Source organism: Pseudogymnoascus destructans (assembly GCF_001641265.1).
Source record: "Pseudogymnoascus destructans isolate 20631-21 unplaced genomic scaffold scaffold_30, whole genome shotgun sequence".
Taxonomy (NCBI): Eukaryota; Fungi; Ascomycota; class Leotiomycetes; order Thelebolales; family Thelebolaceae; genus Pseudogymnoascus; species Pseudogymnoascus destructans.
Window position 1 is genome coordinate 93,135 of NW_020167549.1, and position 15,957 is coordinate 109,091.

At 48.9% G+C, this 15,957-nt stretch overlaps 3 protein-coding genes across 3 annotated transcripts; 2 read left to right on the forward strand and 1 right to left on the reverse strand.

Moving 5' to 3' along the window:
• Window positions 1-1,609: 1,609 nt before the first annotated feature.
• Window positions 1,610-5,650, forward strand: VC83_08891 (uncharacterized protein). Its single transcript, XM_024472432.1, has 2 exons — window positions 1,610-1,737; window positions 1,802-5,650. Exons 1-2 carry the CDS (start codon window positions 1,648-1,650, stop codon window positions 5,516-5,518), a joined length of 3,807 nt encoding a protein of 1,268 aa, XP_024320114.1. The 5' UTR covers window positions 1,610-1,647; the 3' UTR covers window positions 5,519-5,650.
• Window positions 5,651-5,703: 53 nt separating this feature from the next.
• MRPL33 (YmL33) lies at window positions 5,704-6,374 on the reverse strand. Its single transcript, XM_024472433.1, has 2 exons — window positions 6,294-6,374; window positions 5,704-6,235 (listed from the first exon to the last, which is right to left on the reverse strand). The coding sequence occupies exon 2, from the start codon at window positions 6,224-6,226 to the stop codon at window positions 5,966-5,968; it is 261 nt and encodes an 86-aa protein (XP_024320111.1). The 5' UTR covers window positions 6,227-6,235; window positions 6,294-6,374; the 3' UTR covers window positions 5,704-5,965.
• On the forward strand, window positions 6,375-8,949 carry SEC6 (SNARE-binding exocyst subunit S6). The gene has a single exon (XM_024472434.1). The coding sequence runs from the start codon at window positions 6,518-6,520 to the stop codon at window positions 8,777-8,779; it is 2,262 nt and encodes a 753-aa protein (XP_024320112.1). The 5' UTR covers window positions 6,375-6,517; the 3' UTR covers window positions 8,780-8,949.
• The last annotated feature ends 7,008 nt before the right edge of the window (window positions 8,950-15,957 follow it).

Sequence of the window (15,957 nt, forward strand, 5' to 3'; positions counted from 1 at the left end):
TGTCACTTGTAGGATAGCCTTTCCACTTAACGAGGAAGTAGTCCTGACCTCTAAGTGTCTTTTTGTCAAGGATAGACTCTACTTCATATTCTGGTTGATCCAAAATCAGAACAGGAGGTGGAGGAGACTGAAGTGGTCTTAAGGAACTTTCTTGTGCCTTAGACAAGAGAGATGCATGGAAGACATTATGGATAGTCCAAGTAGGTGGTAATGCAAGCTCGAAAGCATTCTTGCCAATAGTCCTTGTGATCTTAAAGGGTCCAAGTCTTTTAGTATCAAGTTTGTCTGATGGTCTAGTAGTTGTGATATGTCTTCTAGACAAAAAGACTTGATCACCAACTTTGAATTGTGGTGCAACCACCCCCCTGTTAAAGGCCTGAGCCTGCTCGTCTTGTGCACGCTGTATTTGGACCTTGAGATAGTCCTGGAGGCCCTTAAGGTAGATGATTCTTTCAGTAGCAGAAGGGTTTTTGAGAATTTCAGGACAATTAAGTTCTGCCACTTCAAACCTAGGGTGATAACCATAGTTTGCATAGAAAGGTGTCTCTTTTGTGGTGTTAGAGACCGTGTTGTTGTAAGCAAATTCTGCAAGATGGAGAAGATCTGCCCAGTTGTCTTGAGCATAGTTTGTATAAATTCTTAGATATTGTTCAAGTACAGAGTTGACTCTCTCTGTCTGGCCATCTGTTTGAGGGTGATAAGCTGTAGAAAAGCGTTGTTCCATGTTTAAGAGTTTAGAGAACTCCTTAAAAAAGTTTGAAGTGAAAACTGCTCCCCTATCTGAGATCCAGTGTCCAGGAATTCCATGATATTTAAAGACCACCTTGAGGAATAGCCACGCAAGTTCAGAAGCTGTGATAGTCTCATTGCAAGGCTCAAAGTGTGCCATTTTTGTGAGCCTTTCTACCACCACAAGGATAGAGTCATAAGGGGTAGCACCCCCTTTTGGGATAGAAGGAGGCAACTTGACTATAAAGTCAATGGATATGGAGTCCCATGGGCGTTCTGGTATAGGTAGAGGCTGCAAGAGGCCATAGGGCTTTTGCCGTGTAGTTTTGTTCAAGTTGCAAGTAGTGCAAGAAGATATATAGTCTTGAAGAGTAGTCCTTAGACTAGGCCAGTAGAACGGGGCTGAAATCCTCGCGAATCTAGGTCGAGTATCCGACCGACAAGCACCTTCTCTTCTAAATTGGTCAACTTCCTCGAGTTGGCAGAGATATCGCGTCGTGATTTCCGTCCAGCTTGTCGGCATTCGAGGGTCGTACGGTAGACTTTAGCTGCAGCTCGAATCGAGAGATTAGGGTCTCTTTTTAATGCCTCGAGAGCAAGGACAATACGGCTTTCGTTTGAAGAACATTCCATCTTTGATGGTTGTGAAAATTGATGTTAGAGGTAAGAAGTTGTGAAAAGTGGGTGGAGTGGCCCGTTCGCTATGCTGGCCCGCTCGCTATGCATGTACGTTAACAAAAAATAAAATCTACTGGTTATGGCATTACATCACGTGCTTGTTATCAGCCTTATCGCCCACACTAGCTACGGCGGGGCGGGGAAAACTGCACAGCTTTTGTAGATTCTCACAAATTTCTTGAGACGCAGATAACGAGGGACCATCGATAATTCTCGATTTAGACAAAAAAGAGAGCAAGCATGGCTCAACCCACCGCCACGCCTCTCAATATGTCTCTCGAGGAGAAACTCGACAAGATTCGCATGCCCAAACTGCAGAATCAGCAACAGGTATGTTCAAACCAAAGAACTGTACACCCTAGACAGCACACACGACTGACCCGCAAATCTCTAGACCGGCGTTGTGCTCAAAGCCGTCGAGGATACCCTCAGGGACCAGAAAACCGATTTCACACCAACCGGCTACTTCGCCGCTCTCCTGGCCCTCCTACCCCAGGCCATCACCTCCAGCGGAGTCGTCAACAAGGAATTGGCCACCTCCGTCGTCTATCTTCTCGATGTCGTAACGCCCTTTGCGCCAGAGCCCCTCCTGCGCTCAAAATTCTCGCAAATCCTCACAAACATTGCGCCAGCCCTCTCATTACCCGAAGCCGATGCGCCGCTCCTCAGACCGTCGATTGGGTGTCTCGAGTCCCTTCTCCTGGCCCAGGACGCCTCGGCATGGGAGCTTTCGCAGACACAAATCGGACCCCGCCGCGCCATCGCTGGTCTCTTACAATTAGCTGTTGACCACCGCCCAAAGATCAGGAAGAAGGCCCAGGATGCGATTACGAAGGTGCTGAGGAACCCGCCACCAAGCCCTTCCAGCGACCACCCCGCAGCGGACATGTGCGCCGAGACGGCGTTGAAGAGCATGTCTGATTTGGCAGCGAAGGCCAGCCAGGCAAAAAAGCAGAGGAAGGGACAAGCCGAGGCTGAACATGAGCCGGCTCTTATCCATTCGCTGCATTTGGTCAAGACAGTAGCTGCGGCGTCTGGAGGATGGCCCAGTAAGAAAATTGAGGCGCTTTGCGAAATCCTCCTCAACATCTCCAAGTCTAGCAACGAGTACATGACTATGGCTGCGTTCGAGGTATTCGAAATTATCTTCCAGGGAATGGCCGAGGACGAGGTTGCCTCTGCCAAACTCCCAAGGCTCTTGGAGGTCATTTCCGAGCTGCGACCATCCCAAAACGACTCCCAGCTTCTCCCTCCGTGGATCGCTGTTATTTCTAGAGGATATGATGTCGGCGCTCAGATAAACCCCGACGAGACCTTCCAGCAACTGCCCGAGTTATTTACCATGATTTCGGGCTTCATGGCTTCCGCGTCACACAATATCCGGATTTCCGCATCGGAGTGCTTAATGTCGTTCATGGCAAACTGTGTACCGGATACGGTTCTCCTCGAGCCGTCCATTTACGACGAGAAAGTCCTGGAGAAGTTGTCGAGATCAGCAATCGACTTACTCAGCCTTAAATACCAAACGGCATGGATGGAGTCTTTCAATGTCTTTGGTGCTATGTTTGAGAGCTTGAGATGGCGCTCTGACCCCATCTTGAGAGAGGTAGTCAAGACTGTTGGCGATCTTCGTGGCAACAACTCCTTCTCAGGAAAGAAGGAAGCCGACGAGGTGCTTGGCAAGGCGATCCGTGCTATGGGCCCCGAGGCCGTACTGTCCATCTTGCCCCTCAACCTAGCAAAGCCAGTTCCTGGCCAGCCCGGAAGAGCTTGGATGTTCCCTATCCTCAGAGACTTTGTTAGCAACACCAAGCTCCAGCACTTCAGAGATGAACTCTTGCCATTGAGCGAGCTCATGTTCCAAAGAGTGTTGGATAACGGTGATGCCGAGCGTACGATGGAGATTAAGATTTTCGATACCTTGGTGAAGCAAATCTGGGCTACCCTGCCTGGCTACTGTGACCTGCCATTGGATCTGACTGAAGCTATGGATCAGAAGTTCGCTGAGATCCTGTCTACTCTTCTGTACACGCAAGTGGACCTCCGATCTGATGTCTGCAAAGCATTGCAGACGCTGGTGGAGTCAAACCAGGTTATTGCCGCAATTGAGGAGGAGGATGATTTGGTTCTCCAGTCCCGAGTCTCTAAGGCCGTGGCACAGAAGAACCTCGAGCACCTGTCTGGCTTTGCCGGTAACATGCTCGCTGTTCTGTTCAACGTCTACAGCCAGACGCTGCCACAGTTCAGAGGCTACATCCTCAAGTGTATCAATGCCTATCTTAGCATCACCGCTCCTGCCGAGCTGATGGAGACATTCCAGCGTGTTACCACTGCGCTTGAAGGGTCCCTCGCCGAGAGTGTTGCAAAGACCCAAGCTGAGAAGCAGAAGCAGAAGCAGCAAAACAACGAAGATAAGATGCCACAAACAAGCCACACTCTTATGGATCTTGTTATTACCATCTCTGTATACCTTCCCCGCGAGAGTTTCATCACTCTTTTCAACATTTCTTCCCTTATCATCGTTAAGGACGACGACCCGCAACTCCAAAAGAAGGCATACAAGCTCATCCCAAGGCTCGCTGAGTCGGAAACCGGCAAGGCCGCCCTCCAAGAGCGCAGCGCAGAGCTGCAACAGCTTTTATTGAGTAGCTCCGAGAAGGTTTCCCCACCAGCGAAACGCGACCGCCTCGCAGCCATCACAACCCTCATCCCCTTCCTCCCCTCCGACTCCCTCCACTTCATCCCCTCCATCCTCTCCGAAGTCGTCATCTCCTGCAAAGAGACCAACGAGCGCGCCCGCACCACCGCCTTCGACCTCCTAATCCTCATGGGCGAGAAGATCGTTTCTTCTTCCGGCGCCACCATCCACAACAGCAAAGTCGCGCACATGCCCGACGACGCCCCCGCCGCCACCGCCAACCTCGAAGAGTACTTCACCATGGTCAGCGCCGGTCTCGCGGGTAGCACCCCCCACATGGTCTCCGCCTCCATCACCGCGCTCACCCGCATCCTGTACCACTTCCGCGAGCAGCTCAGCGCAGAGACCCTCACCGACCTCGTCCAGACAATGGACCTCTTCCTCACGTCCAACAACCGCGAGATCGTGCGCAGCGTCCTCGGCTTCGTCAAGGTCTGCGTCATCAGCTTGCCGCTCGCACTAATGACACCCCGCCTCGAGTCCCTGATCCCCAACCTCATGGTCTGGAGCCACGAGCACAAGGCTCAGTTCAAAGCCAAGGTGAAGCACATCCTCGAGCGCATGATGCGCCGCTTCGGCGTCGACATCGTCACCAAGTTCTGCCCCGAGGAGGACCGCAAGCTCATCGCGAATATCCGCAAGACGAAGGAGCGCAACAAGAGGCATAAGGAGGCTGCTAAGGCGGCTGGCGAGGACGATGACGAGGATAAGCAGCAGCGCAAGGGCAGGTTCGAGAGCGAGTACGATGAGGCGCTGCAGGATAGCGATAGTGAGGGCTCGGATGTCTCGGATAACGAGGTGCTTGGTAAGAGCAGCAGGAAGCGTCGCGCGGAGGAGAAGGGCGGGAAGAGCTATATTGTTGAGGATGAGGAGGAGCCGCTTGATCTGCTGGATCGACGGGCGCTGGCGAATATCTCTAGCACGAAGCCTTTGAAGCAGCGCGCTGCAGCTGGGAGGAAGGCCGCGAAGACGGATCTGGATGGGAAGTTGATCCTTGGAGAGGATAGCGATGAGGATGATAAGATGGTCATTGATACCGGTGATAAGGACGAGGAGGGTGGTGTTGGCGCATATGTCAACGCTCTTAAGGGCAGAGATTCGGCGCAGAGGGGTAGAGGCGGCAAGCTGAAGTTCAGCAATAAGAGGGATAAGAATGAAGATGAGATGGACGTTGACGATGAAGATATCCAGCAGGTGAAGAAGCAGATTGGTGGGGACCGTCGGGATTCCAGGGGCGGTGGCCGAGGCCGCGGCGGAGACCGCGGTGGACGTGGTAGCGGGCGGGGGGGATTCCCACAGAGGAGAGGCTTGGGAGAGGAGAAGAGGAGCGGGCCATCTGGTGATGGCGGAAGAGTTATGAAGAGCCCAAGGGGAAGGGGCGGCCGTGGTGGTGGGAGAGGTGGAAGGAGATAGGTTGTAGATGATGACGGTGCTTTTAGTTATGTTGGGAAAAATATCAAGGGTTCTTATGACGCTTATATGTAGAAATCATCTATATTTCTAACTCCATGGCACAGAGTGCTTAACGAATCTAATTTTCGCCTGCCGATGTGACGTCAATGATGTTTGGTGCACAGAAGAATGGATGGTTTGTGATGGCCTGGTATCAGATTCATTTAAAGGTCGTCTTTTATGTTACAGTCTATACATATACAGTACATGTTCCCAAACGCCGTTGCCGTGCTCTGCAATATGTGTACACGAGACTTTTCCTCCCTGTTGTCCCAAGGTTGACATGCCTCCGCTCTGCCAATCCGACTGTCGTCAATCCTTTCGTCCAGGCGCTCATCCCAATGACTTCAAACAACACTGTCCCAAGACTGCACCGTCCCTCCCATTATATTTCCCTCCCATCCCCTTTCACCTCGGCACCGCCCTCTCGATAAAGAACCCAGGATCCGGCCGCCTCTCCGCACTCAGCTCATCCTTCGTCTTCGCCTCCGCAACCTCCTCCACCTTCACCAACTCCTTGACTTTCATAATTTGACCAGCGACTTCGTGCGAAACGGGGTAGAAGACCGTCTTCATGCGTCGGCGGAGACCGAGGGCCTTGAGGACGCCCTGTGTGCGCTTTGGCAGCCCGATGGCGGAGCGCATGAGCGTAATGCGGAAGAACGACATCGTGTTGATCTATAGCGGTGACGTTAGTCTAAGCCGATTGACAGGTTTGGAGAGGTTTGCAGCGTACTGTGGGATTCGTAGCGATGTTTGGCTTGAGGCTTCAAAAATCGAGATGTCGCGAAATACACTTTTTGGTCGTCCGTCCCGGGGTCACGTGTGCTGTGGGACCGAAACTGGCACCCCTGTAGGTACATGCCCCTCGACAGCCATGCTGGACGACAAGTACGACTTCAACGGCGCATGAGCAACGAATTGACGGCAAAGCCATGATAAGACGTTAGAATCGCCACTATGGATACAATTGACAGCACGGCGGTGAAGCTCACCGAGCTGCTTCGGCACCCCGAAGACCTCGACAAGATCCCCGCCCTCAAGTCCGAGTTCACGCGCAAGAAGGCCGCCTTCGACTCCCAGCTGCGGATTGGCCTCAAGGAGCAATTGGAGGTGACGCAGTCGGGGATGAATAATATTACGGATGGCCAGCGCACGGTTCAGGCGATCAAGGAGGAGATGATGAAGATTGACAAGCTGTGCGCTGAGGCGCAGAATATGATCCATGATTTCCCCAACATCAACCTCGTCTCGCAGACGCACCGGAACTTTAGTGCCGTGGAGGAGATGATGCAGAATTTGGAGGGGTTTAAGGAGAGGCTGGATCGGGTGGGATATATGTTGCAGCAGGATGAGGAGGATGAGGAGAATATGCCGAATTTGCTTAATATTCATTATGAGCTGACCAGGCTACGGAATATTCGCGATGATGCTATGGAGCAGATTCAGAGGGCTGAGGATGCTAGTTTTCAGGGAGACTTGGAGACGCTGTTTGGGGACCTGGACGATATCATTGAGGTGTTTGATGAGCATATTGGCAAGATTGCGCTGAACCTTATAAATATCCTGATCAGTGGGAACAACGCTATGGTGGTGCGGCTTGCGGTTATTATCGAGGCGGAAGAGAAGAGCGATAAGATGGTGATTGCTTTACAAGAGGCGCTGAAGGACCACAAGGAGATTGCTGCCAGATTTCAAGGCATCACGGATGGAGCGAAACAGGTCAGAGGGTACAAGGACAAGTTTTTGCAGGCAATCCGGATACACGCCGAGCAAAATATGTCAGAGAGCCAAGAGACATTCCTCGACGATTCGACAAAGCTTGAAAAGAGCATGCGTTGGTTCTTCAATGACCTGAATGCAGTCAAACAGGGCATGGTCCCCCTAATGCCAAAGAAATGGAAGATCTTCCAAACATACGGCAAGATCTACCACAGCGTGATGCACGACTTCCTCATCGGCATGGTCGACAACCCCGAGACCAGCTCCTCCCACATGCTCGCCATCCTCAACTGGCCAGAGAAGTACTATGCCAAGATGCAAAAACTGGGCTTCCGCGCCGACGAGTTGAGCCCCCACGTCATCGACTCTCGTGAAACGGAACTGGTGAAGGACTTCCGCCAGCTGATCATCCGTTTCCTCGACGAGTGGATCAGCCGTATTGCGCAGTCCGAGAAGCGCGACTTTGCAGACCGCAGCACTGATGGCGCAAATCTTGACACGGACGAGTTTGGCTATTTCCGTACTCGTAACCTTGTCGACCTGTGGCGCATGCTACGCGAACAGACTGATGCCGCGGGCAACAGCGAGCGCACCGACGTCGTCGAGGGCGTCATCGACACCATGTTCCAGCGCCTCAAGTCTCGCCAGGTTGCATGGCAGAAGATGCTCGACGACGAGGCAGACAAATACACTGGCGCAAATCCCGACATGGAAGGCTTCCAGGCTCTGCAAGATTGGCTCATAGCAACCGCCAACGACCAAATTGCCTGTATAGACGACAACGAAGAAGCCGGCCGCTTCGGCTACCTAACCTCCTCCCGCGAGAAACTCGCCCCCCTCGTCTCCTCCGCCTACCTCTCCCACGCCGACGCCGAAATCGCCTCCCTCCGCGACGGCTACGTCGACCTCTCCACACATTGCATCTCCACCTTCGCCCAGCTAATCCTCCGCGTCGACTTCCGCACCGTAATGCCCGACTTCTTCACGCCCAAATGGTACACCACAACCGCCATGAAGCAGATCGTCGTCACCTTCGAAGAATACGTCGGCGATTACAAGCTCGTCCTCCATCACTCCCTCCTCGATATCCTCATCGAAGAAATGTCCGACGCCCTCCTCGTCGCCTACCTCGGCTGCGTCCGCAACCGCGGCGCCAAGTTCCGCCGCCAGGAGCCCTTCCAGGATAAGCTCTTCGAGGACGTCAGCACGGTGTTCGAGTTCTTCACTAGCTTCCCCAGCCCCGACGTCGCTGATATCATCAAGACTAAGTGGCGCGTCACTGAGCCGTTCAGCCAATTGCTCCTCGCGGACAAGGCGTCCGTGCCGGACGTGTTTGAGGGGTTTAAAACGGATTATTGGGATCTGCAGCTTAGTTGGGTGGAGGCGGTGTTGCGCTCGAGAGACGATTTCGATAGGGCGTTGCTGAATAGTGTTAAGGCGCGCGCGGCACAGATGGAGATCAACAGGGGGCAGGAAACGATTATGAGTAAAGTGAAATAGAGGACATAGTAGATGTTGCGGAGTAACTTGGTGTTATTTTGACGGCGTTGGGGTTGGGTAGCCCGGTGGCGGCTTTGCATTATAGGGGTTTTGGAAATTTACATACGGAGAAGTGCTCGATCACGAAAAATCAGATTTTCTAAGTGGTTAAATAATTTTCTTGACGAAGCAAACTATTTTTCAGATGTTTCCAAAAATCACGACTCTGTGACGGTAATATTGCTCAGTGTTAGGCACGGATCGTACATGACCCGAGCTGATCCGGATACTGATCCGGATATATCATATCCTTGAGGCCTACGACCTATCCTTGGGATCTAGGGATATATCCGGATCTTAAGGATATTGCCAAGGCCGCACAAATGCCAACGCGTAAATCCATAATACTCTTCAAATACTGTCATAAATGTGACAATTGTGGTAAAAATGAGTGCTCGGAGTTGTCAGATTTGCCATCAGATCATGAGAGCTATTCTCAAATGGAGGAGCTATCGTTACCACCTCTACTACCTCTACTACCTCAACCCACCCCGATTCAGCCCTCAATCGAAATATCTGTTAATCTACCTCGATATCCAAAGGTACTACAACCAACAACATCAAGGCTATTCACAAATGGCCTATATCGTCGAGAATTGCTTGATACTCAGCCTCCAACTATCAAGATGATATGCCTACAAGTTTGTGCGGCCTTGGCAATATCCTTAAGATCCGGATATATCCCTAGATCCCAAGGATAGGTCGTAGGCCTCAAGGATAGGATATAACCAGACTGTGGATATTCATTACCGCCACAAGGATTAAAGCAATCATCAACAGGCAATCTTTGGAGGCATTATTCTTTAAGGCATTCAGCTATATCATATGCCCTTAAAAATGATAATGGACAGTCGTCAAGCGCATCTAGTAGTACATCGTCATTTTTCAAGCCACGCCCATCAGCATTACCAAAGCAATCCAGCAAAGTATAGAGAGTTATTGCTCTAGTTTATTGTATCAAACAATCTATCAATATGCCTTGTTGAAAGCCATTCATTTCGCGAATTAGTCCAATTTTTAAGCCTAACGACTATGACAATATTAGCACATACGTTATACCGAGAACTACAGCGTCAATTCTCATATCACCGAGGCCAGCTACAAATTGAGCTCCATTCTCATATCAAGAGAGGAGGCCGGATATCCATAACAACAGATGCATGGTCTACACGGAACTATACAGATTACGCAGCTATCACAGCACATTAGATCAATGATAAATGGCAACAGAAATCTAGAGTGCTTGATGTCGTACATCTTAAAGAGCCTATCCATAGTGGCAAATATTTGGCTTAACAATTAGCAATTGTAACGGATGATATGGGTATTACAGGAGCTATCTTCACCTGTACAAGGGACAACGCCTCAGCTAATACTGTTATGCTTACGGAATATGAGAAATTGGCTCGAGACCAAGAAGTTACAACGTAACAACTCTGGACATTTAGAGCTAAGGAAGGAGACGTACAATGTATAGCCCATATCATCAATATTGCTGTTCAAGATGCTCTTAATACTTTAAAAGCAGCTCCTGCTAAGCAGGCTAAGAGTTATCGATGTGAGTAAGGAGCTGCACGGATTCCAGTAAGCTTTGATAGTAATATTGAAGTTAAGAATACTCTAGGTAAGCTACGAAGACATATTTATGTGTTCAGAAATCGAAGGCAATGGAAGGATGCTCTTCAAAAGCAGACTATAGCAGCTGGTCTTAAGAAGCTACAATTGTCACTTGATATGCCAGTCCGGTGGAATTCAACATACGAAATGGTTACAACAGCCATTAAGCTACAAACACCTATTACAGCAATCTGTGCTACTCAGCAAATTGATCTAAGTATGAGGGATATTGCTCTTACACTAGAGGATTGGGTAACACTCCACGTACTTCAAAATTTCTTCTACATATTTGTTAAGCCTTTACAAAAGCTACAAGCAAGCTTATATCCAACGCTTAACTTTGCAATTCCAATAACGTACATGTATAGCGAAAGCGCCAAACAAGCGAAAGCGCCAAAATTATCTACCCTCACGACAAACATTGCGATAAATCTACCACAACATTAGAAATCAATTGAAACTACTCGGAGTCCTCTTCCTCAGAGGTGTCTATTACAATCTGACACGTGCGCGCATTGTGCCCAGTCTCACCACACTTGCCACAGCGACGGGCACAGGTTTCTTCCCTTGGCTTCCGACCACGGCTTGCCCTTATTTCCTGCTCTACCTGCTGCACAACATCCCTCTCATCCTGTAGCTCTTGCGCCCCTTGTTGACTAAGTGATCCTCCTTGCTGTAGTCGTGTTTTCCTAGCTCTCCGGCGCTTGCTTAGTACTTCATTTGCCTGTCGTAGGTTTTGGTTCTCTGCCTTTAGCAGTGCTAATTGATGCATTATTTGCGATGCACCCTTTGTAAACTGGTCAACAGCTGCATAGATTGAGGTTGGAGAGCTATTTTGATGGCGTGAAATCCGAGTTTTAATAAATGTAGACTGTGACATAGCTTCAATTGGGTTGTTTGGTGTCTGAGAAACCCAAGGTTGAGCAGTACCTGGGCGGGAGCTTGGAGGCGTTGGTGTCCTTAACTTAAGATCAAGTGTAGATATCACTCTCTCAGGGTCAAATGGAAGAAGCCCTGCCCCTCGGAACCCGCCTCGAATGTTACTTTCCGTCATTGTAGTGTTAAATGCAGCGTGGAAGGCAGGAAAGAAGTCATCCTTTGTAATATGAGAAATATGAGCCTGCATCATATCTTCAATTTGCCGACCATAGGCCTGCTTTAACGGGCCGAAACAGCCAACATCAAGTGGCTGGAGTAGATGAGAAGAGTGAGCAGGCATACAAAGCGTAATAATGTTGTGTTCCTTGCAGTACTCCTCAAACTCATCTGAGTGGTGGCTCTCATGACCATCAAGGACTAACAAGCGATAACCACCAACACTCCGGGCCTTTGTATGCTTCTCAAAGTGCTGAATCCAATCCATGCCTCTCTCGTTTGTAGTCCAGCCATTTTCAGTAACAGAAATCACCCAATCGCTTGAAAATCCACTATTCTCATACCAAGATGTAAGGTGGTTTTTGCCTGCAACAATGATAAATGGTGGTACTGCCCAACCTTGAGAACTAACGCCTTGGATTACTGTAACCCATTCCCGATTACCAGGCTGTACCTTCTTTGCTTTTGCCCGCCCGTCTGAGCTTGTTACAACCATAGCAGTTGAGATAACGCCCATCATAAACCCAGTCTCATCAAAGTTGTAGATATCTGCTTCATCAATACCATATTTCGCAATTGTGTTACGCACAAGCTCAAACCAGCCATTAATAACTTCTGGATCTTCGCACTTAGCCCTCTGGTAGTCGTATTTGCGCTGAAAGCGTGTCTGGAGCTCTACACGCCGCTTAACAAAGTTTGAAGCCCAATGCGACCCAACGCGTGACGCGTCGCGTGTTGCAAGTAGTCGACTTGCCATATCTTCAACAACAGACAGCCGAGGAGGAAACCCTTTGGCAGCTAGGTCGAGTATATACTGAACAAGGACGGACTCCTCTAGGTTAGTTAATTTCCGTGAGTTGGCTTGGATATCGCGTCGTGAAGGTACACCTTCTAGACGACGACCTAGCTTGCGGTGGTCCACAGAATAGATCCTAGCAGCAACTCGAAGGCGTAACTTTGGGTCGCTTTGCATAGCCTGGATAGCTAGCACTAATTGGCTTTCATCGTTTTTATGGGGCATGTTTTGTTGTTGAGGAATTTAACATTTAGTTGGGGGGTTTGGTCACCGCATCATTTTGGCGCTTTCGCTTGTTTGGCGCTTTCGCTATACATGTACGTTATGGTTACATTAATTTAATAGTTATTAATTAATATAGTTAACATTTGCATAACGTGGTTTATCAGTACATCGGACATATCAGTACCTCGGACACTTTTCCTGAATTTCCTACCCTCTAACTTCACAACGCGTTTTTTCCACCTTTTATTATGTCAGTGATTACCCAAGAAGCAAAAATCATTCTAGCTATCGAGGCTATCCGAACATCAAAAAATCTAAGTCGTCGGAAGGCTGCTAAGCTCTATGAAGTACCTCATTCTACACTCTGCGACAGAATGAACGGCCGAACTACTGTCTACGAACGCCGGCCTGCAATAATGAAATTAACTATACTAGAAGAGGAGGTGGTTATTCGGAATATACTTGATATGGATTCAAGAGGATTTGCACCCCGGCTTGCTGGTGTAGAAGATATGGCAAATTTTATACTCGAATCGCGTGGAGGGCTGCGCGTCGGGAAGCTCTGGGCCCACCGATTTGTACAACGACGTCCAGAATTAAAGACGCGTTTTAATCGCGTTTACGACTTCCAAAGGGCCTTGTGCGAAGATCCTGAACTAATTGGCGCGTGGTTTCGACTAGTGGAAAATATGAGGGCAAAATATGGTGTTTTGGACTGCGACTTCTATAACTTTGACGAAACTGGGTTTATGATGGGTGTGATTTGCCCTGCAATGGTTGTTACCCGTGCAGATCAACTTGGCAGAGGTAAGGCAGTTCAGCCAGGGAATCGGGAATGGGCTACAGCGATTGCTTGTATCAACAGTGACGGCTGGAGTATTCCTCCATTTTTGGTAGTTAAAGGCAAGAATCATCTTGCAAATTGGTATACAGACGGCGGCCTTCCACACAACTGGGTTGTTAAACTGACAAGCAATGGATGGACAAACAATGAGACGGGTCTAGAATGGTTGAAACACTTCGACAAACATACTGCTGTTCGTGCAAGGGGTCCATATCGAATGCTGGTGTTAGATGGGCACGAGAGTCATGAATCGGCCGAGTTCCAAGAGTACTGCAAGGCACACAACATTATAACTCTTGGACTACCTCCCCACTCGTCTCATTTAACTCAGCCACTTGATGTCGGGTGCTTTAGTGTGTTGAAGCGGGCATATGGTCAGCAGATTGAGACCTTCATTAAGGCTCATATCAACCACATTACCAAGGTCGAGTTCTTTCTCGCCTTTAGAGCAGCATATCTGGAATCCATGACAGCCCAAAACGCCCAGTCCGGGTTCCGCGGAGCTGGCTTAGTGCCTTTCAACCCGCAAGCAGTGCTTTCAAAGCTTGACGTGAGGTTACGGACTCCAACTCCCTCTAGACCCTCTACTGCCAACACCAACCCTTGGGTCTCCCAGACCCCTTCCAACCCAACTGAAGCTCTTTCACAAACAACCCTCGTTCAAAATCGAATTGCCCGTCACCAAGAAAGCTCGCCAACTCCACTCTTCGGGACAGTTATTGCATTGGCAAAGGGTACGGAGCGACTAGCACATGAGAACACCCTTCTGTCTGCTGAGGTACGTACCCTTCGAGCAGCCAACGAAGCCCTTAGCAAATGCTGCAGGGCTAAAAAGGCTCGTGTCCGTGAAGGAGGTGCACTTATAGTAGAGGGTGCACAGGCTATTATCGCACAGAAGGATGTGGATGAGCAGGTACGACGCGACGTACGTGCAGTTGGGGGTAGTCGCAAGGAGGAGCAACCGTCTAGGCGATGCTGTGGGATCTGTGGAAAAGCTGGTCATAATGCGCGAACTTGTCAAGAAGCTATAGATATGTCTAGTTCATCTGATTCCGCTTAGTTATAGTTAATTTAATATGTTATGGTTGATTTATTGATATTCAAAGTAGAATGCCAATGAAAAGTGTCCGAGGTACTGATATGTCCGACGTACTGATAAACCACGTTAACAGTTATAGTATAATGAACTTCAGTTTCATCATAAATTATGTAATTAAGCGTTACTGTATACCGTTACTGTCACGACTGAAATACTAAAGACAGGTTGTGAAATCATCAATTGACTATTTATACAAGAACACACTAATTTATCTAATGCTGCGAGAATTGGCGAACCAGGACACAAGCTGCATATCCTTGTTCTGGATGGTGATATGCTTGGCGTGGATGGCGCACATGTTGGCCCCTTCGCACTATTAGTATAGTTTTTGTAGGTGTTCATAGAGACAGCTTACCTTCGAAGTATGACACAAGGTGGGCCCCAGCGGCCTCTTGGAGGGCACAGATGGCAGTAGACTGGAAGCGGAGGTCTGACATGAAGCTTTGCGCGACTTCACGAACAAGACGCTGGAATGGGAGTTTGGGGAGGATGAGGGCGGCCGACTTCTGGTAGTGTCGGATCTCGGCAACGATCCGTTCTTTCATATAAGTTAGTAGTGTGAACAATATTCTATTAGAAAAGAATAGCATACTGTTGACAGAAGCCTTGCTCAAAGGAGGGACAGGGCGAGGGGCTTGTTGTGGGAAGTTGGAGCCAGGGTGATCCCGCTCCCAGTTCCTTTTCTGGGCATTGTAGCCCCAGATCTTTTCTTGGTGGGCTCGGCATGCAGTCTTGTGAATATCGACTGTTTGTTGAGTTAGTAACCTTGTATTGCTTGTAGGGTAGGGTGGAATACTTACCGTGGCGCTCAGGCTTTTGCTTGGTGCGAGCCATGGTAGAGATGTGAGCGAGAGCGATATATAAAACATGTTAATTTGCCATATTGTAGCAATTTGGCGTTACTGCTGGGCGTTACTGTAGTTGTAACGCCCAAAGAACAAAAGGGGTGAACTTACAAAGGTTGGTGACAGAAGGAAAAATTGCTAGAACTTGTATATTAGTAAAATAAACACAATACCGTTACTCTACAGCGTTACTGTAGGGTTAAATCAAATGTAAAGAAGATTGAACTTACCAATGTTGCCAGACGCGTTATCTCAGAATTGTTGTAGAAGTTAGGATCGAATTCGAAGTAAGGGCGCTTAAGTGTTGTTGCAAACAAAAAAAACTCTGTTTCTTGTTCCAAATCCGGACGTGTCAATAACAAAGAATAGTACGAGTAAGTTAGCAAAGAAACCACCCTTACATTTGATTACCTCTGATTATTAACTTTTTTTTAGATTTCCAAATTTATTGACTATACCGACCCCGACCAGTAAGTAGTTGCACCCCTACTTTCAAAAGACGTCCGCCTTGTTAGCACATTGAAGTACTCTCAAAACAGTATAATCAAAGCCAGTGCTAACAGTAATGCCCTATAGTAATGCTCATCAGCTCCAAATCGCCTCTAACGCAACTTTACC